The sequence below is a fragment of the Lithobates pipiens genome, unplaced genomic scaffold (assembly GCF_037356315.1).
Source record: "Lithobates pipiens isolate NorthernLeopardFrog02 unplaced genomic scaffold, aLitPip1_a1.2 Scaffold_13, whole genome shotgun sequence".
Lineage (NCBI taxonomy): Eukaryota > Metazoa > Chordata > Amphibia > Anura > Ranidae > Lithobates > Lithobates pipiens.
In genome coordinates, this window is record NW_027507718.1 from 388,097,663 (window position 1) to 388,122,921 (window position 25,259).

The 25,259-nt window shown below is 45.0% G+C and overlaps 1 protein-coding gene across 1 annotated transcript in view; it reads right to left on the bottom strand.

Annotated features, from left to right (window-relative positions):
- Window positions 1-24,923, bottom strand: part of CCDC110 (coiled-coil domain containing 110) — a 37,449-nt gene extending 12,526 nt beyond the window's left edge. The window contains exons 1-5 of the mRNA XM_077478442.1: window positions 24,893-24,923; window positions 18,526-18,581; window positions 14,347-14,412; window positions 12,752-12,871; window positions 8,400-9,503 (exon numbers count right to left, since the gene is read on the bottom strand). Of these exons, the coding sequence (XP_077334568.1) occupies window positions 8,400-9,503; window positions 12,752-12,871; window positions 14,347-14,412; window positions 18,526-18,581; window positions 24,893-24,923 (1,377 nt within the window). The remainder of the gene's footprint in view (window positions 1-8,399; window positions 9,504-12,751; window positions 12,872-14,346; window positions 14,413-18,525; window positions 18,582-24,892) is intronic.
- Window positions 24,924-25,259: the final 336 nt, after the last annotated feature.

Consider the following 25,259-nt stretch of genomic DNA (forward strand, 5'->3'; position numbering starts at 1 on the left):
CTCCTTCCCCCCTCCGGCGCCACATTTGGCACCTTCCGGGGGGGGGGGGGGCAGGATACCTGTCCCCACTCCGGGGAGCCTCAGCCACGGGTATTTGCATCATCGTTCCCTCCACCCCCCTGGCCATCTGTCCAGTAGGAGAGAGGAGCGGAGCGCAGTAGGGTTCCCTTTGTGAAGCTGTAAGGCTACACTGCCTGGTTCTCTTACTCGCAATGGACGTAAATGCACCCGACAGCTGATGAAAACATCAGCTGCAGTGCCGACATCGCTGGACTCCAGGACAGGTAAGTATCTGATTATTAAAAGTCAGCAGCTGCAGTATGAGCAGTTGCTTGCTTTTCATGTTTGCAGTGGTGGTCAGACCTCCTCTTTAAGGCCCCCAATTCACTTTATCATATGCCTACCCAACACACCCTTTGGCTACCCTGGAAACTTTTATTTCTGAACTTTCTTTTCAGATTTGGCTATCCATAGGCGTCAAAGATATTGGGAAGCTTTATGAGAAAGGCCTACTAAGGTCATTGGAGGATTTAGATTACAGCTACCTCCTCCAAAACAAGAACTTTTACAAATATCTCCATATTACATCTAAGCCTTATGAATTCCAGACTTTGTTTACACATTTCCTTATAGCAGGAAGGAAAACTTTTGCTTTAGCCTGGACACAAAAAGTGACCCTAAAAAGATGTGCCTTCTAAACGCTCTTAAAGTGGATGTAAACCCTTTCATAAAATCTGACCTAGGCACATATATCTGCAGTGTTTACTTATCTCCCTCCAAAGCTCCCATGTCTTTTTGCTGCTCCGTTCCTCTGTTATCAGCATGATCACTTCTGATAAGCTCTCTGACACAGGAGTTAAAAGCAGCTGGAAATTTATGCCGGGGTGGGTGCATAGAGATAGATTATCAGAGAGCTGTTCTATTCATAACACAGCTCTTCATTCCCCTGCCTATGTGTGTGTGTGTGTGTGTGTGTGGGGGGTGCCTTTCTTCCAATCAGCTCTCACAAAGTGTATGTCAAGACTCCACACCCAGTGGTGGAACAGGAAGAATGGGATGTTCACTTTTTAAACAATGTAGAAAGCTGAAGACAGCAGATATACAAATAAAACGTATGTAGGGAGATTTGTTTCATCTCTGTGTATCATGCGAGGCTATTCACTTCACTGGGTATATGTGAGGGTTTACATCCACTTTAATGAACAACTCAATTTAAATATAGGTTTGTTATTAAAATCGGCAAGAGGGAGATATTCTGGAAGCAGTGGAACACATGGCTTATGCATTAGGAATGTACGGCAAGTAATTGAACCGGTGTTATCCTGCTCACAGTAGACCCGGTAGGCATCAAAAAAGCAACTAAGCAAAGTCACTTATGTAGATAGCTATAATCTACAGTACTTGTATATGCAACAAAGCATGTTTTTTATTTGTTGGTTCTGTTATTCTATCTGTAGTGTTATTGATCCAATGTGCATATCCCGTATAAGAAACCGGCAATATTATATTATACTGCTACTTGACTTAGAACAACTGAAAACCTTGCACTTTGCTAGTTTTTCACTTTGTAACTTTCCTCGTTGAAGTGTATATTCTGTTTCTTGTAAAACTGTAAACTAATAAAACTCAAGAAGAATTCCAAGTAAGGCATTTTGTACACCATTACACTGGTCCAGCGTGGACCAATCTAACTAGGCATATGCCATACCTGTGGGATCCTTCTAGTAGCTGGAAACCACTGCAGAATACACTGCTGCTTCACTAGCTTCCAGATCCAAAGCTGAGCGACTGCCCTGCTGCTTAGTGAACACGGGTCTGCTGCTAGGCACAGTGGCCAATCAGAGGACACTTGCAGTCACCACTCCACCTCTCTCCCTTGTCCAATCAGAGAATGCTTTGCAATCATTAAGAAATATGCAAAGCATATCCCTATATCTGTTTCATAATTGCACTATACAAGCTTTTCTGAACAATTTCAAGCTACTTGTAGTTCTATGTATAAAGCTACTGCAAAGAAACAACTAGAAAAAGTAGAAATACATTTTAAAAATTGTCTAGGTATGCAGCAAGAATGGGGACAAATAACATATAGTGGGGGGTCATCACCAGGGCTTGAAATACCTTCAGGAGATTCTTCAGACTCTGATGAACCGTCAGAATATTTGTTCGACTTCCAACTCATAGACCCTTACATTGTAGCAGTGAAGGAGGCCATAGACTGGGAACAAGACCCTCAGCCTCCGGAAAAAATTAAAAGATATTTCCCTAACTTGAAAAGGCAAGGGGCAACCTTCCCGTTCATGACGGAGATCCGCAAATTATTCGATGAGGAGTGGGGAAAGCCGGAAAGGAAGGCGAACATACAAAATTGCTTTTTAAGATTATACCCATTTAACACCCCAGAAGATGATTTTGGGAGTCACCTAGCATCATCTAGCAAGTCAGTTGTCCCTGTAATTGCAGGATTCTACAACCTTCAGAGACCCGATGGACAGACGCACAGACACAGATCTAAAGAAGAGCAGCTTGTCGCCCGGCCATAGCCCTAACCTTGATCTCCAGGGCTCTGAAGGTCTGGGTCACAAATGTGAAGACGGCCTTGAAGTCTGACGTAGAGACGGCCAGAATCATTTCAGCAATGAAGGAACTTTATCTCTCAGCGGCCTTGCAAGAATTATTATGAAGTTTTCAGTAACGGCGAAAAGGGCCCTATGGTTACGCCACTGGGTGGCAGACAGTACCTTGAAACAGGCACTTTGTAACATTCCATACAAGGGCAAGATGCTTTTCGGGGACACCCTGGAGGAAGCTATTAAACAAGCTACTGAAGGGAAGTCGGGTCTGCTACCACAGAGACCCAAAAGGAGACAGCAAACCACTCAGGCCAATCAGAGTTCAGAAGGGCGCAGGAGGCCAGGTCATATAGACCAGGCCGAGAATATACAAGACCCCAATGGAGAGGCTCACAAAGCTCCTTTCTTCATAACGTGAAGACTAAGGCCGCTCAGACCACTAAGAAACTGGAGAAGTCCTTTTGATGGGTTGACCGCCCATAACCCCCAGGTGGGTGCCAGACTGGCATCCTTTTGGAAGTTATGGGCGGAGAAGGTCAAGGACCAATGGGTCCAGAAAACAGTCAAGTGAGGGTACAAGATAATGTTTCAAGAAAAACCACCGGACATCTTTGTCCAGACAGAATGGCCACAAGATCAGAAGAAACAAAGGTGCTTGCAAGAACATGTGACCGAATTACTTCAGAAAGAGGCAATCTCAGCGGTTCCTCAAAAGCAGCAGGGAACAGGGGTTTACTCCACAATTTTTCTGGTGCCCAAAGCGTCCGGAGATCTCAGACCGGTCTTAGATCTCTAAACCACTACATCGACCCCAAGACATTCAAGATGGAATCAATATTTACAATTATATCAATTCTGCTACCAGGGGACTGGCTAATATCAGTCGATTTAGCAGATGCCTACCTTCATGTCCCAATCAACAGGCATCACCAAAGATCCCTGAGATTCATGGTAGGGGAAGATCATTTCCAATTCAAATGTCTTCCCTTCAGAATCAGCACAGCACCTCAAGTCTTTTCCAAGACCTTGCTAGCTACAATCGCTGTTATACGTTTGAGGGGCATAAAAATTTTCCACTACTTAGACGACAACTTGTTAGTCTAGGGCAGTGATGGTGAACCTTGGCACCCCAGATGTTTTGGAACTACATTTCCCATGATGCTCCAGTACACTGCAGAGTGCCAGAGCATCATGGGAAATGTAGTTCCAAAACATCTGGGGTGCCAAGGTTCGCCATCACTGGTCTAGGGCTTGTTTTCAACACAAGCAAAGGGCAGGTCTCGCTACCACATTGCAAGATAGCTGAGCTAGTAGCCTGCGTGAACAGCGTGATGGAGTCCTCGTCACTGTCGGCGAGGAACTGTATGACGCTTCTGGGAATGTTTACCGCAGCAACCCCAGCTGTTCTCTGGGCAAGATTCCATACAAGGGCATTCCAAACGTAATTTCTGAACCAGAGGGATGGCATATCACTCCACCAAAAAATATTCATACCAAGACGGATCCGCCAGGGCTTGGCGTGGTGGATAGCGCCAGGAACTCTGTCACAGGCATGCCTCTTAGCCCTGGAGATTGGATCCAAATAACCTTGGATGCCAGTCTCTGGGGCTGGGGTGCTCACTGCCTCGACAGACGGGTTCAAGGCAAATGGAGCAGGATGGAGTCCAGACACTCCAAACTTTTGGAGTTACAAGCAGCATACCTAGTCCTACTGGCATTCGAGAACCTGATTCAGGGAGCTCGGGTCAAGCTTATGTTGGACAACCGGACGGCGGTCGCTTATATAACCAATCAGGGAGGAACCAAGAGCTTGCCACTGCTGCAGCTGGCAACCGAGATATTCGTCTGGGCCAAGGCACATGTGGAAGCCTTGATGGCAGCCTACATTCCAGGCAGTCAAAACTACATAGCAGACCATTTGAGTCTGGATTTTCCCAACAAGAACGAGTGGGCACTCAACAAGGACTATCTGAAAACAATCTTTTACAGGTGGGGTACACACTCGGTTGATCTGATGGCGACCCCAGGGAATGCAAGGTACCCCAGTTTGTGTCAAGATTCCACTGCAACGAAGTGCTAGCTTAAGATGCCTTCTCAATCCCGTGGGAATTTCCCCTAGTCTACCTTTTCCCATCGGTACCTCTGATAATGAAAACCCTATTAAAAATTGTGAGGGCGAACGTCCATGCAATTGTAATCCTACCCTTTTGGCCAGGAAGGCCATGGTTCCCACTGCTCCTGCAGATAGCCGCAGTTCCCCCAATATGGCTGCCGCTGAAGAGGGACCTTCTACAGCAGGACCAATGGTGTCACCCAAACCCAGGCAGATTGCAACTGACAACATGGCTGTTGAATCAGCCAGACTGCAGTCTCAGGGCATCTCAGAGGAGGTAATCTCGACACTATTGAAGTCAAGAAGGGCCACAACTAATGACACATACACCAGGATTTGGAGAAAATTTACAGCATTCGCTTTACAACAAAATTTCTCCCCATTGTCTGCAAACATTGCTCAGATGCTGGAGTTTTTACAGTCAGCTTTAAGTATGGGCTTAGAATACAAGACCATAAAGGTGCAGGTGTCAGCCTTGTCTTGCTTCACAGGCCACAAATGGGCAGACAAGTCGCTAATAAAGCAATTTCTTAGAGGGGCCATAAGAATAAGACCACCAAGGAAGTCCCTGTTCCCAGCTTGGGACTTGGGCACAGTGCTAAAAGCTTTGCTCCAACATCCATTTGTGCCTGCGGAGACATGCCCACTATGGTTCCTGACAGTCAAGCTGATTTTACTCACAGCCATAACGTCAGCAAGGAGAGTTTCAGAGCTGGCAGCTCCATCTTGCAAAGATTCCTTTTGCATCATTCTCCCAGACAAAGTTATCCTAAAGCCCTCGCCAACCTTAACCCCTAAGGTGGTTTCCAAGTTCCATGTCAATTGGGAGACGGTCCTACCCAGCTTCGCACAACTGCGGAGACAAGCGGAGGAACTAGATCTCAGACCATTGGACATGGTCAACTTATTTTCAACCTACTTAAAGCGCTCTCTACAGATGCGCAAAATGGATACCTTGTTCGTCCTGCCGTCAGGACCTAGAAGAGGAGAAGCGGCATCAGCTACAATCATAGCTACCTGGATCACCAAGGTGATAAGCCTCACATATGAGAAACAGAGGCTGACGCCTCCACAAGTTATTAGAGCTCAATCTACAAGAGGGGTAGCAGCCTCATGGGCAGCTTCTGTTAATATATTGGTTGAAGACATATGCAGGACCGCTAGTTGGAGCTCCTGCGAAACCTTCGCAAGATATTACAGTTTAGATGTCACAGCGGCTAGTGCATCAAATTTTGGAAATGCAGTGGTGTCAGCACCCTTCCAAGCAAATTAAAATATTCACTAAAGCAGTATTACCAGTTGTTTTTTGACTCTTTTTTGTTATCCCACCCTATATCAGCTAAATCAAATCCTATTGTGTGCTGACGTGAGGCTGGCCAGGAAAAATTTTTATAGAAAGAATACACTTTAACCACTCCGCGCCTGTGTTATAGCCAAAAGATGGCTACAGCACGGGCTTAAAATGCCGGCAGGGCATCCATGGATGTCCTCCCGCGCTCGCATTGCCCTTGTGCTCCTCGTGCTTAAACTTTTAAATGTTTTCTGCCTTTCTTTGCTTGTTAAGCAAAAAAATAAACTGTGGTGATTAACCACTTCAATACCAGGCACTTTCCCCCCTTCCTGCCCAAGCCAATTTTCAGCTTTCAGCAATGTCGGACTTTGAATGACAATTGCGCGGCCATTCTACACTGTACCCAAACAAAATGTAATAATTTGGTTCTCAAAAATAGTTTTCTTTTGGTAGTATTTGATTACCGCTGGGGTTTTTATTTTTGCGAAACAAATAAAAAAAGACCAAAAACTTTGAAAAAATAAAAGTTTTTCATTGTTTCTGTTATACAATTTTGTAAATAAGTTTTCTCCTTCACTGATGGGTACTGATGAGGCTGCAATGACGGGCACTGATAAGGCAGCACTGATGAGGCGGCACTGATGGGCATGCATAGGCGGCACTGATATGCACCACCGATGGGCACTCATAGGCGGTACAGATGGGCACTCATAAGTGGCACTGATAGGCAACACTGATATGGAGGCACTGGCAGGCAATGCTGATGGGCACTAATTGGCATCATATGTGGACACTGATTGGCATCCCTGGTGGTCATCCCTGGTAGCCATGGGTGGCATCCCCGGTGGTCCTGGGTGGGCATCCTGGGGGGGGGGGGGGGCTACGCTGATAATCAATCAGTGCAGACGCCCCTGTCAGGAGAACAGCCATTTGTCTCTCCTCTACTCGCGCCTGGCAGACACGGGTGAGGAAAACCCGATACACGACTTTTCCTGTTTACATCATGATCAGCTGTGATCGGACACAGCTGAGCACGTGGTAAAAAGCCTCCATCACAGGCTCTTTACCCAGATCGGAGATGCAGTGTCAGACTGACACACAGCACCCCCGATCGCTGCGCTGCGTGCACACACCGGCTTGTTATCCTGATCATGGCATATGATGTCCGCTCAGAAGAACACAACCACTTTGCACATGTCATCTTGCTTTATGGCGGGTGGAAAGTTGTTAAATTCCACTAAAAGAAAGCTTTATTTGTGTGAAAAAATGATAAAAGTTTTATATGGGTACAGTGTTGCATGACCGAGCAATTGCCATTCAAAGTGTGACTGCGCTGAAAGCTGAACATTTTCCTGGTCAGGAAGGGGGTATAAGTGTCCAGTAAGCAAGTGGTTAATGGATAAAAAAAACAAAGGAAGACAAAACACAATAGTTATCACAATTTTTTTTTGTATAATGTGAAAGATGATGTTATATTGAGTAAATAGATATCTAACATATCATATCATAACATTTAAAATTGTCCATACTAGTGAAATGGTGACAAACGACGGTACTCCATAGGCGACGATTTACAGGCTACCTGTAACAGAGGAGGTCCAGCGCTAGAATTATTGCTCTCGCTCTAATGTCGCGATGATACCTCACATGCGTGGTTCGAATACCAGCTACATGTGCGTGTGTGCGCTACTTACATATGAGTTCGCTTCTGCGTGCAAGCAAAGAGGGATGGGGTCACTTTAAAAAATATTTAAAATGGACAGTTTAAAAATAAAAAGTAAAATAAATAAAAAAAAATTTTTTTATCACTTTTATTCTTATTACAAGGAATGTTAACATCCCTTGTAATAGAAATAAGGATGACAGGTACTCTTCATGAAATGATCTATGATGGTCAAAAAGGCCCCAAATCCCTTCTTTACCTTTAAAAGCAAAAGAATAATATCAAAATATTTTTTTCTGATCTTTTGTTTTAATTTTTTTTTCTTTCAGTCTGGACCAGAAGTGACATCATGATGTCGCTCCAGTCCTCTAAGGCCATAGAGTCGATCAGAGTGTTAACTCTTTGATTGCCTATGGGATCAGATGGTCGCATTATCAGATCATTTTTCGGGCAAACCGGTGGTAACAGTAAGCCCAAGAAGCACCAGCGGGAGAGGGGAACGTCTCCTCCCACTGTTTTGGACACAGGCCCAATGGCTCATAAGAAAGCTGGCTGTCTTCTGAAAAAAAAAGGTATCGGGGTTATGGCTGATATCTTCAGCCATAATGCCGTAATGCCGGTAAACCACTTGCAGGCTGTAACGTATATATACGTATTGTAGCTGGAAAGTGGTTAAAACATGTCAAAACTGAAACAAAATTACCATTCATTGACCCGAGCTGCTTGAAATTAGATTTTCCATAGACATTTTTCTCCTACCTTCAGGAGCTGGGTTCTACTTTCATCAGCTTCCCTCCTGAGATGGGAATTTTCCTTTAATGTCTTGTTCCACAAACAATGTATCACTTGTTTTTCTCTAGCGTAAGACAATGCAATTTTCTTTGAGGAATTTAACTTTTTTAAGAGCTCTTCGTTCTCAATATTAGCTGTTGATAAGTCTTTAAGAATCTTCTCCTTTTCTTCTTTCATCATCTCTAAATCTTTCATCAGTAAATACTTCTCAAAACGTAGATCGTTTCTTTCATCCTGAATTTGTTTCCTTTTTTTAAGAAGTTCTTCACATTTGTCAATCACGGCTTTCGATTGCTGATGATAGGCCTCTGCATCTTGCTCTGCTATAGATAACTGTTCACGAAGGGAGGTTTTTTCTTTTATGAGCGTGTTGATTTGCTCTCTGTACTGGAGATGTTCAGAATTTAAGGACTGGGCACAAATATGCAGTTGTCTTAAAGCTTTAAAAGCCTTACCTTCAGGTTGGTCTGGGTTTTTTGCTTGATCTGCTTCACTTGAGAAACGATTTAACCCTGCTGTTTCTTCATGTTTGCTTTTAAACAATGAGTTAAGGTTTCCCTTTTTAGGTGTGCTCTTATTATCTTCTATTTCTTCTAGTGATGGCCCACTTTCCACACACTCATGACTAAAGTAATTTGAATCACGGGGTTGAATAAGGTCCATAATGTGTAGTGTGTCATCCTGTACAATTTCCTCACATTCAGTATTTTTCATCGTACTGCACAGTGGACCACTTTCAATGGCATTAAACGTGCTATCAGATGTGCTTACATTTCCAGAGTCTACTCCTTCAGTCCCATTCATATGTTCAGTATAGGAATCTTGTTTCCAGATGTCCTGAAGGTTGACTCCATCATTTTTAAATGAAACATTCGACTCTCCTGGTTTGCGGTTGTCTGCATTCGTGTGCTGCAGGTTATAATTCTGCTGTGTGTCAGTATTTAAAGGTGAATTTTCATCACCATCTGAAAACGGTTCAGTTAAATCCGACTGTTCTGATGTTACCGTATCTTCCTCTACAGTACTATTAGGATGTTGACTTTGGTCTTCTATACAGATGATGTCCTTGGTCTAAATTACATAAATAACAACAATACATTTTTAACACACACAAAGGGGTTGATTTATTAAAGGCAAACAGGCTCACCTTGCAATAGAAGTTGCCCCAGAGCTTGCTGAATGTGGTGAACTGTCAATTACAAAGAATACCCAATCACATGTAAGGAAAGTTCGTAAAAATTGATTTTTGCATGTATATGATTGAACGATGGAAGTCAACAGAGCTTCAGCTCATTCACTAAGCTCTGGGGGAAAATCCCTTGCTAGGGGAACAACCTATTTTTCTTTAGTAGATCCGTCCCCAAATGCATTCAAATTTCTTTTTCAGCTACTCAGAACTTGGAAAAATAACTGTACTATTGTAAACAATTAAATTTTCAGTTGTGCCCATAAGTTTACATACCCTGGCAGAATTTATGATTTCTTGGCCATTTTTCAGAGAATATGAATAACACAAAAACTTTTCTTTCACTCATGGTTAGTGTTTGGCTGAAGCCATTTATTATCAGTCAACTGTGTTTACTCTTTTTAAATCATAGTGGCAAGAGAAACTAGCCAAATGACCCTGATCAATAGTTTACATACCCTGGTGATTTTGGCCTGATAATATACATATAAGTTCACACAAAAGAGTTTGAATGGCTATTAAAGGTAACCATCCTCACCTGTGATCTGTTTGCTTGTAATCAGTGTGTATGTATAAAAGGTCAATGAGTTTCTGGACTCCTGACAGACCCTTGCCTCTTTCATCCAGTGCTGCACTAATGTTTCTGGATTCTGAGTCATGGAGAAAGCAAAAGAATTGTCAAAGGATCGACAGTAAAAAGGTAGCTGAACTGTATAAAACAGGAAAGGGATATTAAAAGGAACTGGGAATGCCAATCAGCAGTGTTCAAACTCTAATCAAGAAGTGGAAAATGAGGGGTTCTCTTGAAACCAAACCACAGTCAGGTAGACCAACTAAAATTTCAGCCACAACTACTGGAAAAATTGTTCAGGGTGCAAAGAAAAACCCACAAATAACCTCAGGTGAAATATAGGACTCTCTGAAAGCATGTGGTGTGGCTGATTCAAGATGCACAATAAAGAGGCACTTGAAGAAAGATGGGCTGCATGGACGAGTCGCAGAAGAAAGCTATTACTACACAAATTCCACAAAGTATCCCGTTTACAATACGCCAAACAGCACAGAGACAAGCCTCAAACCTTCTGGCACAAAGTCATTTGGAGTGATGAGACCAAAATTTAGCTTTTTGGCCACAACCATAAACGCTACATTTGGAGAGGAGTCAATAAGTCCTATAATGAAAGGTACACCATTTCTACTGTGAAACACGGAGTTGGATTGTTGATGTTTTGGGGATGTGTGAGCTACAAAGGCACAGGAAATTTGGTCAAAATTGATGGCAAGATGAAAAATACTGAAGGGACATTTGCATTCTTCAGCCAGGAAGCTGCACATGGCACATACTTGGACATTACAATGATCCAAAACACAAGGCCATATCAACCTGTCATTGGCTACAGCAGAATAAAGTGAAGGTTCTGGAGTGGCCATCTCAGTCTCCTGACCTCAATATCATTGAGCCACTCTGGGAAGATCTCAAACATGCAGTTCATACAAGACAGCCCAAGAATTTCCAGGAACTGGAGGCTTTTTGCCAAGAGGAATGGGCAGCTTATCATCTGAGAAGATAAAGCGCCTCATCCACAAATACCACAAAAGACTTCAAGCTGTCATTGATGTTAAAGGGGGCAATACACGGTATTAAGAACTGGGGTATGTAAACTTTTGATCAGGGTCATTTGGAAAGTTTCTGTTGCCATTATGATTTAAAAAGAGTAAAAACACAGTTGATTGATAATAAATGACTTCAGCCAAACACTAACTATGAGTGAAAAGAAAAGTTTTTGTGTTATCATTCAAATTCTCTGAAAAATGGCAGAGAAATCATAAATTCTGCCAGGGTATGTAAACTTATGAACACAACTGTAATTACATTTGGCAAACTTATGTACTACAAAGAACAAAATGAATAGTAACACTTAATGTAAAATGTAAAAAGTATTTTGTTATAAAAGTTTAAAAAATGAAGGCCCCTTTCACACTTGTATGACCTGAAAGTTGCGTGAGTTTGATGTGACTTCAATCAATGTCTGTGTAGTCTTGAGGTCTGTGGACCTCAAACGCATCAAAATTGGACCAAAGTAGTGCAGGGACTACTTTGAAGTAGCACAGATGTGAACGGTACTGGAAATCATGGGGTACGACTTGTCATGCGACTTTACAGTCTCAAGTCACAGGACAAGTCGCACAAGTGTGAAAGGGGCCAAAAACAATTTACACTTTGCAACTTATTTCCTGAACCCTTCATTTAAAGGAGATGTATGGGGTTGTTAAAAAAACAAACTAAGATGCTCACCTCTATGCTGCAGTATCGAGCAGATGCAGCGGCTGTTCCCCGCTAACTCAAAGCCCAAGAACTGAGTGATCACATGACCACTGATTACTTGGTTCACGGTCTTCTCAGAGCTAAGAGAACTGTCAGTTACCGCTCTCCACTCTGCCCCTCCAGCACTCACTGGAGAACTGGGCTGGAGAGGGGACAGACACAGCTGGCTTTGGCTCTCAATCATGCAGTGAGAGGCTAAGTCAACTGTCAATCAGACAGCTAAATAGGTCTCACTGAAAGAAAGTAGACTGAACCTGTGTTGGTGTATTTTGGACATGGCCCCAGTCAGTCAAGCGTCAATTGTTGTCCTCCATTGATCCACTTCATTAAAGGTTTTGGCGCCTATGGTGCTCATCCAAGCCTGGTATGGATTATGAAGTAGAAGGATGCCGCATTCCAATCAGCTTGTGTGTAGATGAAAAGCGGCCTCAGCTTAGGTCCCACGCCCCCCACCCCCCCCCCGGGCCATGACATGTTTCTCCTCACCCACAGGGCGTGTTCAAGACCAGTAGGCAGGGCAAAACACGTCAGTCACGTGGCCTAGGAGGTACCTTGGTTGAGGCCACTTTTCTTCTAAATCTACTTTTGCAGAGTGCAAATGGCAGGTCCTTTGGCTCATAATAACCCCCGCATTACAAGAAGATTATGGTTGCAGGGGTGAAGGGGAGATCTGAGGACAGAGGATATCAATGCAGCAGCCAACACCATAAGGCTTTTCCTCTTTTTATATTCAAGCTGTTTGAAAAGCTTCACGCGTTAAACATTTAAAAGATGTAATGATATAAAAAATTATTTTAGTAAATTCACCTGACGTTCCTCATTCTCTTTCTCCATTGCAATGGTCATTGGAGCTATTAAAAGACTACTTCGAAAACTTTCAATTTCACCGATGCTTAGATTCAAAGTATCAGCAACCTGTGACTGAAGCTGAAAAAATTCAAAAACTCTTTATTGCAGTACAATGATGATAAAAATCAATCTTTTTTTACTAAGACATAAAACAGGGCCATCATATAAATAAGTCTGTTCATCATTGGAGGCCCCCCCCCCACCCCACGACAAGCGATCGCTCGTCGTCGTCCCCTTCCTGGCCTGCCAGGCTGCATGCTCGGATAAGGGTCTGGTATGGATTTTGAGGGGGGCTCCAAGCCATTTTGTTTTTTAAATTTTGGCGTTGGGTTCCCCTTAAATGGATTGGGGGGGGGGGGGCACACAGTTTTTTTTCTGATTGAATTTGTGTTTAAATCTGATGAGATGTGTCTGATGAGATGTACAAAGAATCGCACGGCAGTGCTCAGAAAATGCACAGAACACTTTTTAAATTTGCAGCAAATTCACATTGCCGCTGCACCACATATATGTAAACCAACTGCACAGAAAGACAGTTTGGTTCACGTCATGCGAATTGGATGCGGTTCAAAAAGCATTCAATTTGCAGACATGTGAACAGAGCCTAAGGCTGGGTTCACACTGCCACATGGAGCGGCTCACGGCAGGGGTCCGGTGCGCCCCTGTTCAACATTCCAGGTACGAATTCAGTCCGGTCCATTTCGAATTCAGTCCATTTGTGGCTCACTTCGGACCTGAAACAGACCAGAAGATGCATAGGACTCCTGTGCAATTCTCACCGGAGCTGCTCCAGAGATGTTTGAACCGGCTCTATAAAGAGCTGATCACAATCTCCTGACATGCAAATTGGATGCAATTTTCTCCGCATCCAATTTGCAATAGTGTGAACCCAGTCTCAATGTCTGCTCAGTGAGCAAAGACTCCTCCCAAGGTTATATATTACCTTCAGTGTTACTCCAGATTTCTGATGTCAGCTTCTCTAGTCTAGACATATCATCACAGACTTGTTGCTCCAGTTGTGCACACAAGAGGCACACTGGGGGTTATTTACGAAAGGCAAATTCACTTTGCACTGAAAGTGTACTTGGAAGTGCAGTCACTGTAAATCTAAGGGGTAGATCTGAAATGAGGGGAAGCGCTACTGATTTTATCATCCAATCATGTACAAGCTAAAATGCTGTTTTTTATTTTCCTTGCATGTCCCCCTCGGATCTACAGCGACTTTACTTCCAAGTGCACTTTCAGTGCAAAGTGGATTTTCCTTTAGTAAATAACCCCCACTGTACACCAAACAACCACTCATCCCAGTTAGAGGACAGCTCACAACTACTGAGTCCAACTGCTTGAGTTATCTTTTGTATATATGGCTCTTTCGTCTTAAAATTTTACAAATTAGATTAGAAGTTCTAAGAGTCAGTGCTCATACCAACAACGTATTCATACCATACTGGTATCTCTATATGAATCAATTCGTTTTATAATGAAAATAATAATAAAATGCATCATCAAATTTCTTCTATATGCAAGAAATATACAAGAGGAACAATTCTTACCACATCAACACCTTCCAAAGTTTGCTGTAGAAGATCACAAATAAACTGTAGTTGCTGTTGAAAAGCCTGTAAATATTAGCAATATACATTTAATTAAAAAAATACCTGTGTTGGTAATCCTGAAAAATAATAAAAATGCAATGGTAAATGCTATGACATTATCATTTGATGATTTGTTTTACCTAACAAACCAGTTATGCTGGCCACGGGGAGTGGCCGGATGGAGGAGGGTGTGTGTGCTGAGCTCAGGTGTCTTACCTCCGCTCTCTGGTTTGTATGCCTAGCCTTGCGCGTGCCTCTTGAGAGCCCCTGCTGCTCCTGGCGGTCTGTTCAGCGGTCTGCTGGTGAGTCGGGATGAGCCGCGGCAGTGCTGCTTCGCCCCCCCCCCCCCTGCTTTCCCCCTCGCTGGAGCTTGCCTCTCGGGTTCGGAAAGCCAAGTGTAGCCGAATGAGATCCCACCGATAATATCGTGGGATCTGCCGGCGGTACTGCCTGTCTGCCTCGCTGATATACTTAGAGAAGGGCGCAAGGTAATCGCGCTGTGGGAAGACCGTAGTTACGGGGTGTCAGACTGACACCCCGCATCAACGATCGCCGCCCCCGGTCAGGATTTTGAAACCACTATGCAGCCGTGTTTCTGCTATAGGGTGGGTGGCAAGTGGTTTATTCACTGGCTGAATTTGAGAAATGGCTGGAGGAACATATGCCCCCCCGCACAAATCAATTCCATGCAAATTTTGTGAATGGAATTGATTTGTGTGGGAGGGGGGGGCATATTGTACCCCTTCGGCTTTGTGTCTCTCCCCCCCCCCTTTTTTATTCAGTGTGTGTTTTTTCCTGTTTTAAACAACACTACAGCATCATTATATTATCACTGAAACACTATAGTAATATTGTCTAATAAGGGTTGTTTTTTGCTTGTGGGGGGGGAGGGGGGTGGGTGTGTCATACCCTGCCGGGCTCTGTACCCCTCCCCCCTTTTTTTTCTTTTCCCTCCTTATTTAGTGTGTGTTATTATATTATCACTGAAATGCTATAGGAATATTGTGGAACTAGGGTGGGTGGGGTTTTTCTTCCTCTAGTGTGTGTCTTTCTTATTTTTTAAATAACACTATTACTGCATTATTATATTATTACTGAAATACTACAGGAATATTGTGGAATTAGGGCTGTCTATTTAACACGCCTATTATTATTAAGGAAAGAGCGGGGGGGGGGGGGGGGGGCACTGGTAATGGTAAGGTCGCAGGTGAAGTCCCTAGGGATGGCCCAGTCGGGCATTGGTGGGAGGATAAGGGAGGACAGAGTGGGAGGGGGGTTAGGGGAGGCAGAGTTTAGGGGTGGGAGGAGGGTTAGGCACCACACACCACAAATTTTAGCATGTTGGAATGCACAAATAGTAAAATGGGGGGGAGGGAGAAATACTCAGCTTGGTGGCATCATATAGGATGGAGAGGGGTTGTGTAAGTGTACTGGCTCGATTATCGGGTCGTTCTTCTCTTCTTTATTCTTTCTTTTTCTTTCTGGGTTTCCACTTTTTTTAGCATTGTATTTCTTATTTTTCCATGCAAGAAAGTAAAGTAAGCATAACCTCATGGAATGTCTGGGTTTGGGTGATTCAAATAAAAGAGCTGTGGTCTTGTCAACACTAGAGGGGAAGGGACCTGGTTTACTGTTTCTGCAGGAAACACACTTAACCCCTGATACAGTGTCACAACTCAACAATCGGAAGTTCCAAGTTCAGTACCACTCATTCCACTCCTCTTATTCAAGGGGAGTGAGTATTCTTGTTGGGAGAGGGGTAGCATTTTCCTGTAGAGAGACTTGTATTGATGAACAGGGCCGGTATATATTTCTATTGTGTTTAATTGGAAAACAACCTTATGTACTGGCAAATATTTATATACCCCCCCCCCCTTTTAAGCTAAAGGTCTTGTATAAGCTACTTGAGTTTTTATTGGATAAGGCAGGAACTCTGATAATAGCGTTAGGTGATTTTAACGAAGTATTAGATAGGAGTTTAGATAGATTCCCCCTGTCTGACAGGTCCAATACAGCAGATGAGAGCTGGCTATTACGATTCTTGACGGAAATAGGTCATCATTGGTGTTCCTGGGGGTGGGGGGATAGTGCCCCATCATTGGTGTTCCTGGGGGTGGGTGGTTAGTGCCTCATCATTGGTGTTCCTGGGGGTGGGTGGATAGTGCCTCATCATTGGTGTTCCTGGGGGTGGGGGGATAGTGCCCCATCATTGGTGTTCCTGGGGGTAGGTGGATAGTGCCTCATCATTAGTGTTCCTGGGGGTGGGGGGATAGTGCCCCATCATTGGTGTTCCTGGGGGTGGGGGGATAGTGCCCCATCATTGGTGTTCCTGGGGGTGGGTGGTTAGTGCCTCATCATTGGTGTTCCTGGGGGTGGGTGGATAGTGCCTCATCATTGGTGTTCCTGGGGGTGGGGGGATAGTGCCCCATCATTGGTGTTCCTGGGGGTAGGTGGATAGTGCCTCATCATTAGTGTTCCTGGGGGTGGGGGGATAGTGCCCCATCATTGGTGTTCCTGGGGGTGGGTGGTTAGTGCCTCATCATTGGTGTTCCTGGGGGTGGGTGGATAGTGCCTCATCATTGGTGTTCCTGGGGGTGGGGGGATAGTGCCCCATCATTGGTGTTCCTGGGGGTGGGGGGATAGTGCCCCATCATTGGTGTTCCTGGGGGTAGGTGGATAGTGCCTCATCATTAGTGTTCCTGGGGGTGGGGGGATAGTGCCCCATCATTGGTGTTCCTGGGGGTGGGTGGTTAGTGCCTCATCATTGGTGTTCCTGGGGGTGGGTGGATAGTGCCTCATCATTGGTGTTCCTGGGGGTGGGGGGATAGTGCCCCATCATTGGTGTTCCTGGGGGTGGGTGGTTAGTGCCTCATCATTGGTGTTCCTGGGGGTGGGTGGATAGTGCCTCATCATTGGTGTTCCTGGGGGTGGGGGGATAGTGCCCCATCATTGGTGTTCCTGGGGGTGGGGGGATAGTGCCCCATCATTGGTGTTCCTGGGGGTAGGTGGATAGTGCCTCATCATTAGTGTTCCTGGGGGTGGGGGGATAGTGCCCCATCATTGGTGTTCCTGGGGGTGGGTGGTTAGTGCCTCATCATTGGTGTTCCTGGGGGTGGGTGGATAGTGCCTCATCATTGGTGTTCCTGGGGGTGGGGGGATAGTGCCCCATCATTGGTGTTCCTGGGGGTGGGGGGATAGTGCCCCATCATTGGTGTTCCTTGGGGTGGGGGGATAGTGCCCCATCATTGGTGTTCCTGGGGGTGGGGGGATAGTGCCCCATCATTGGTGTTCCTGGGGGTGGGGGGATAGTGCCCCATCATTGGTGTTCCTTGGGGTGGGGGGATAGTGCCCCATCATTGGTGTTCCTGGGGGTGGGGGGATAGTGCCCCATCATTGGTGTTCCTGGGGGTGGGGGGATAGTGCCCCATCATTGGTGTTCCTGGGGGTGGGGGGATAGTGCCCCATCATTGGTGTCAGGTTGAGAAATACACAGACCTCTCCCTTCCACACTCCGGTCTGGTTCCTCTAGTCCGCTTTGGTCAGGTCCCTTTCCCCAGCCCACTCCCCTCTTTTAGCTCTGGTTCCTTGTTCAAACAAACTCCCTTTCTATCGCAACCCCCTCAGGTCCGGTTCCTCTCTCACATTCCTATCTTCCAAACTCCCTCCCTCCCAACCTACTCCCTCTAACGCCTCCAAACTAGGTTACTCCCTCCCACTCGCCAATACGGTCCCCTCTCCCATTCAGGGCCAGCCCCCTCACTGCATTGTCAGTAATGAATGAGGAATTCACTTTAGTAGTTATGTCGTGATGCAGTTTGAGTGTTTTTTCATTATTGTTTGAAATAAACGAAAAAATTGAATATTATTTTTTTTTTAAATGATTTTTTTCCGATTAATCAAAACAATAATCAGCCAACGAATTGATTATGAAAATAATCGTTAGTTGCAGCCCTCAATATACAAAGACTTCACTTGTGCTGGTATGCAGCAATCTCAGCTGAAAAGCCATGCAGCAGCTCACAGCTATTCTGGTATAAATGGGTGAAAGAGCTCATCCTTACAATGTCCCAAATAGTTGTAGAGAGTCAGGCAGGATGGAGCTCTACTTTAAATTAGATCATGACACAAAATATATACCTCTAGGGTGTTTTGGAAGCTTCTGTTCAAATTCGACACAACTTGAAAGCCAGTCTCTGTAAATAAAAAAGTTTGTTTTCTTAAGCTCATTTTTCAAATGTAATATATTTTCCACTTTTGCAGCTAAATTGGGGTAACACCTACTTATATACACTATTCTCTTTCAAACAGCATAACAAAAAAAATACTCTACATTTTACTTACTCTTTTCTGAAAACTCCAAAAATGAAGTGCTATGCAGAGGGAACTAGGGAGTTGGGCTATATTTACATGAGCTAATCTTCAGATTTAATGTTTACCATAACTAACCCTGTCTGTACTCTGCTGGCAGATCTCATTATCAGTTGTGGATGTCTGTCCTAACCAAAGATCTAGAAAGTTGGCCTTCTCCATTGTATATTAATAAGGAGCAAACTCAGTCTGTTCCTCTTTTGTTAGTGGGGAGAGACTGAGGCCGCGTACACACGCGCGGACTGTTCGCCCAACTTTGTCCGTCCAACAGTTTCGGCAAACAGTCCGCTCAAAATTAGCATGGACGGACATGGCCACACACGACGAACGAACAGTTTGCTGAAACCGTGCGCGATGACGTGAACGGCACGTACGACGGGACGAAAAATACGACGTCCTATACACTGCATTATAACTTTCGGCGTGTAAATCCTTTCTGAGCATGCGCGGAACTTAGTTTGACGAACAAGCCTACACACGGGCGGACTGTTCGCTGAAACAAGGTTTCAGCGGACAGTTTTTCGGAAATTCCGTAAAACCTTGTTCGTCAAACTGTCCGCTGAAACTGTCCGCTGAAAGCCCACACACGAGCGGACTGTCCGCCCAAACACTGTTCAGCAGACAAAGTTGGGCGAACAGTCCGCCCCTGTGTACGCGGCCTGAGTTTTCTCTCACTTCAAATTGGTCAGAGTAGTTTGCAGTCTCCCCAAGGCTGCTTTACTAACTAACTAACTAACTAACTAACTAACTAACTAACACATAGAAAGGTAAGAAAGATTTTTTTCAGATGTGTGAGTGGAGAAACATAAACAGTCATATAGGGGGTTATTTTTTACGAAAGACAAATCCACTTTGCACTACAAGTGCAAAATCCACTTGAAATTGCACTGAACGTGCACTTGAAAGTCCAGTCGCTGTAGATCCGAGGGGGATATGCAATAAAAATTAAAAAAAACAGCATTTTGGCTTGCACGATTGGATGATAAAACCAGCAGAGCTTCCCCTCATTTCAGATCTACCCCTTAGATTAAACAGCGACTGCACTTCCAAGTGCACTTTCAGTGCAATTTCAAATGCACTTTGCACTTGTAGTGCAAAGTGGATTTGCCTTCCGTAAATAACCCCCATAGTGGAGATTTCTGAAACCTGACTACAAAAGTGATATATACCATTACCTCTGTCATACACTAAGATTGGAGGCTGCCATCGCTGACCTCTCCTTTTGAAAATGCTAGCTGCCTGGCTCTCATGCATATGCTTCAGCATTTTCTGATTCACTGACCCAAGAGCTCAATATACTGTCGAGGACCCCCCCCCCCCCTTATGATATATTTGCCACATGTTTTTTTACCAGTCTGTTTATCAAAAGTACCAAAAGTATAACAAAAGACAAAAATTTAGTTTTTTTAAGATTTGGAGTAGAGTTGGCTTAGAATCACTTCCAGATTTGTACTGCTGTGTACTCACCAGGGAGAGGTATGCTTTCCAACTGCTCTGATCATCAATGATGCCAGTAATGAAAATGAGGGTAAATCCAGAACAGCAATAATCTTTCAATGGGGACATTTGTGGCTGTGACACTAATGTCGCGTACACACGATCAAACAATCGGGTGGAAAAGTCCGGCAAACTCAAGTCCGCCGGACAATCCCCCCGTGTGTAGCCTCCGGCAGACTTTTGGACCCAAAAGTACGGCGGACTTAGAAAGTAGTTTTGCACTCCAATCTTCCCGCGGGACTTGCATTTCGGCAGACAATCCGGCCGTGCGTATGCCAGTCCGCCGTACTTTTGAAATGAACGGACTTTTCCCACCCGGAGAAAAGTCTGCTCATTTTGAGCGGGTCTCCAGGTAGGCGGGGCCCGCCACCTGGTATGGACTTAAAGGGGAACCCCAACGCCGAAAAAAATCGTGGGGGTCCCCCCAGGTCCACATCAGACCCTTGTCCGAGCGCGCTACCCGGCTGGCCAGGAAAGGGGGGACGAGCGAGCGCCCCCCCCTCCTGAGCCGTACCAGGCCGGAAAGTACGGCGGATAGTACGGCGGACTTAGTCGGATTAGTCCGCTGAAAAAGTGCGTGGGCAAGTAGCCCGTTCGGAAAGTCGGACGGACAGTCTGACGGGAAGTCGGCCAGACTAAGTCCGCCGGATAGTCGGCTACGTGTGTACGCAGCAATAGAGGGGATTTCCTCCAAATTGGAAAGATTTCCACTACCTGTTGAGCCTACAGGATAAGGGAAGAAACATCTTCCCAATGAGACAAAGATAGCAAAAACTAAAACAAAAGAAAAACAAATGCAGTTTTAACCCTCCCCTGTAATGCCTACAATGTAAAAAAATGTTGGCTTTAGATAGACATGAAACCAGCCAGGCAATAATCATTTTTAGAAAGAAACCAGCAATGGTGGCCCTCCACATTTCTCATGGCAAGCGTATGCTGTTTTGTGTGTGAGCGGAGAAACATAAACAGACATATAGGGGGTTATTTACTAAAGGCAACTCCACTTTGCACTACAAGTTTGCATTTGTAGAATCTTTGAAAAATATATACAAATATTAAAACTTGGGAGCAGCCTTTGGACATGTCCTATAACTGTCCTACATCCTGTCTGCTCCATTATTTGAATAGAATCTCCAAGGTTCAGTCCCGCTAAAACCAGTAAACAGGTGAACACTGGGCCAGGATAACTGAGGGTTCTCCGACTGACGATGGCGGCATTTCCCCCCTACTGGTGCCAAGAATATTTTACTATGCCTATTTCCAGTAATTAGGCCTTGTGCACACTGATGCCTAAAACTAGGGCTGTTACTAAAATTTTCGTGTTTAAAAAAAAAATGATTAATCAACTAATTTCTATTAATTATAACGCAGATATAGATCCAACTACTTTTAGCTGATTTATCTCCTTTGTTATGGCAACGGCCGAAGATGGACACAGCGGGGCATGGCTAGGACGTCACACGTCAAAAACTCAGCCTCATCGTGCTATAATCTCAGCCTTACCGTGCCCATAATCGCAGCCTCACCATGCCCATAATCGTAGCCTTACCGTGCCCATAGTGCAGTCTCACTGTGCCCATAATCGCAGCCTCACCGTTCCCATAATGCAGTCACACCATGCCCATAATCACAGCCTCACCATGACCATAATCTCAGCCTCACGTGTCCATAATCTCAGCCTCACCGTGCCCATAATGCAGTCTTGCCGTGCCCATAATGCAGTCTCACTGTGCCTATAATGCAGTCTCACTGTGCAGCCACCTCGCTGTAGTCCGTGTCTGTGCCTGGATTACACAGTCTGCGGACATCTCCCACTGTGTGTCTCGGAGCTGAGTGTGAAAACGTTGGCCGCGCTGAGAAAAGTCCCGCCCTCCTCCTAGATCAGCTTGTGTAATAGACAGAACACTGCGTCTATCACATGAGCTGATCTAGGAGGAGGGCGGGACTTTTCTCACAGCGCGAACAAAGTTTTCACACTCAGCTCGAAGACACACAGCGAGAGATGCCTGCAGACTGTGTATGACGTATAGTGGAGGAGGAGCAGGAGGGAGCGGAGCGCTGCAGCCACAGCTTGGCCCTGCCTCAGGGCAGGCAGCCTACCGATCAAAAAAATTTGATCAATCAAAAATATTAATAATTAATCGAGGAATTAATCGTTACTTTCTGCAGCCCTACTAAAAACAAGTTTTAGGCATACAGGCATTTTTCACATCACCCATGCGATCCGATTTTGATGCGGAACAAAAAAGGGTCCTGTGCGAGTTTGGCCAAATTCGATGCAAATTCAGCCATACAATCTGGGCGATATCGCACTTTAAGAGTAAACCTTTTTTGACACTTGTTGCTTACAAGTTAAAAATCTGTATTTTATGCTTTATTACTTAGAACCCCCAAACATTATATATATTTTTTAGCAGAGATCCTAGAGAATAAAATTGAGATGGTTGCAATATTTTATGTCACACTGTATTTGTGCAGCAAGCTTTCAAAGGCAATATTTTAGGAAAAAATATACTTCAACTAATTTATAAAAAACGAAACAGTAAAGTTAACCCAATTCTTTTGTATAATGTGAAAGATGGTTACGCCAAGAATCAAGATCTTTATTCTAAGCAAAAAAAAATTGCGATTCTCATTTTATCCAGAATCGACTATACAAATAAGCATCATAGGCATGCGCACAGTGTGCGCCGGCTGTGTCTGGGCACACCCTAATCAACCCAAGCATATTGTCATTATCGCTCTTTGTGCCAGCAGGAAGATGGGAAAGATCTCCATCTTACCGACTCTGTCATAAGAGAAGTGCTTATTCACTTCTCTTTCACTGTGCCGACAGGGAAATTGATCTCCCTGCTGGCGCTCATATATATGTAGACACGTGTGTACTTGAAGGGTTACTAAGTCCTGTTTTTTTTAATAAATAACAAACATGTCATACTTACCTCCTTTGTGCAGTTGGTTTTGAAAAGAGTGGCCCCGATCCTTGTCTTCTGGGGTCCCTCAGCAGCCCTTGTGGCTCCTCCTCTTCTTGAGTACCCCGTTTGAGAAGCGCTCGAATCAAGGACACCCGTGCGGGCGCGATCCCGTGTCCTGCTGCTGCTAGGTCTATTGACACAGACAGCAGGACTCGGCTCTGCCCCATTGGATTTGATTGCCAACAGCGGGAGAAAAAGGCTGTGCTGCTGTCAATCTATCTAATCAGGACCTGAGACACTAGCTAAAGCTGGTGTGCTCATCCCTTGGGGAGAGAAAGAACGGGTTCAGGTAAGTAAAACGGGGGGGGGGGGGGGGGTTGGGGCAGGTGCTGCATGACAGAATGTTTTTCACCTCAATGCATAGGATACATTAGGTGAAAGAACAGTAGGGTTTACAACCCCTTTTAATGCAATAGGCTGCGCACACCTATGATAAGCATATAAGCATGCACTGTGTATAGATCAGTATAAAAATTGAATAAAATACATCAATATGCATTGCTGGACTTATTTTACACACATAGGCACGTATGACACATTCCAACAAAATCTAGAAGATTTATACAGGTTTTATATAGCGCCAACAGTTTTGTGCAGCGATTTACAACATAATTTACTACTATAAATCCCATCCTCTCATTTTTATGCAGTCTTGTACCTCCTTTACATGGGCATACTAACAGTAGAATTTCAGATTAAATCAAACTATTCTTTAAAATGCTGTCTCCCCCCTCGTAACACCTATGCTGACCAATCCGTGCCCGGTCACATGATCAGCCAGCAGGGGAGGAGGGAGTGTGGAATAGGAGCCTCTAAATGATGTCATTACCCCCAGCTGTTGTTGGAGCGCTCTCTCTCCTCTCCCCTGCAGCCTCTGCTGGCTGACATTGGGGAGATCACGTGATCTGACCAGAGCGCCCCGAAAATAGGTAAGTTCTGTACATCTTTCTTATACGGGTTAGTCAGTAGAGGTGTTAGGAGGAGGGAGGGAGTATTTTTAGGGGTAGATGGGTTTAGCCTGGAGGACTACTTTAAGCGTACACTTGTGTGATGGCCGTATTTTCCCATGCAGGCAGCCTGTGTGAACAAGGACTTAAAATCCCAACTCCAGGCTAATCATTTTCTTCTATGTGCTTCTTCGGCTGGTTTAAAGCATAAAAAGAGAGCAGCTCTCCCTGCAATTATCACCTTCTATTTGGAGCTGTCCTCCTCACTACATCTATTCCTCCACACCATGTCCTTCCGGGTTCAGTGACACCCAGCTTCCTTCACACTGAGTGCAGGTTGTCATGGACCCGCCCCCTGAGGGGTTATCACCATGGCGCCCACCACTCCCAGTGTAAAAGCACTGACTTCATCAAGGGGCCCCCATTACCAGGAGAATAGAGGACCCAGCAGAATGTGAATGGCTTTCTAATAGTCAGGGTGTTCCTGATGCTGGAGGTCAATGTCCGCTGTTCTCCCCCCATAGTAATAAGAAATGATGGGTGATGATGTATACCACCTTGCAATATACCAGCAGGGGGCGCTCATTAATAGTCCTGAGTACCTTACCTCTATTATCTGCCCCCAGTGCCTTTTAGTAATAAGAAATTATAGGTGATGATGGTATACACTGCAATATACCAGCAGGGGGCGCTCACTAATAGTCCTGAGTACCTTACCTCTATTATCTGCCCCCGGTGCCTCCGCCATCCTCAGTCCTTCCAGAAACCCGCTACTAACCGCTCTACTAACTCCCAACCAAGTGACGCACTCCGCATCGGCTGGAGGGGGAGGGGTTCGCTGACTACCACGTGACAGGCTGCCAATCTCTGGCTGCAACGGTACCTTAGGAGATCCGCCCACACCTCGCGCTTTCTCGGTTTACAGCTAAGGGGGAGGAGTCGCGGAATTACCAGTGACGTGGAGCGCCCATTGTCTACCTCAGGAGACCCGCCCACATCTCGCGCCTCCTCCGTTTATAGGGAGAGTCACGGAGTTGACTGGGAGCCCTGATTGTCGTTACATTAGGAGACCCGCCCACATCTC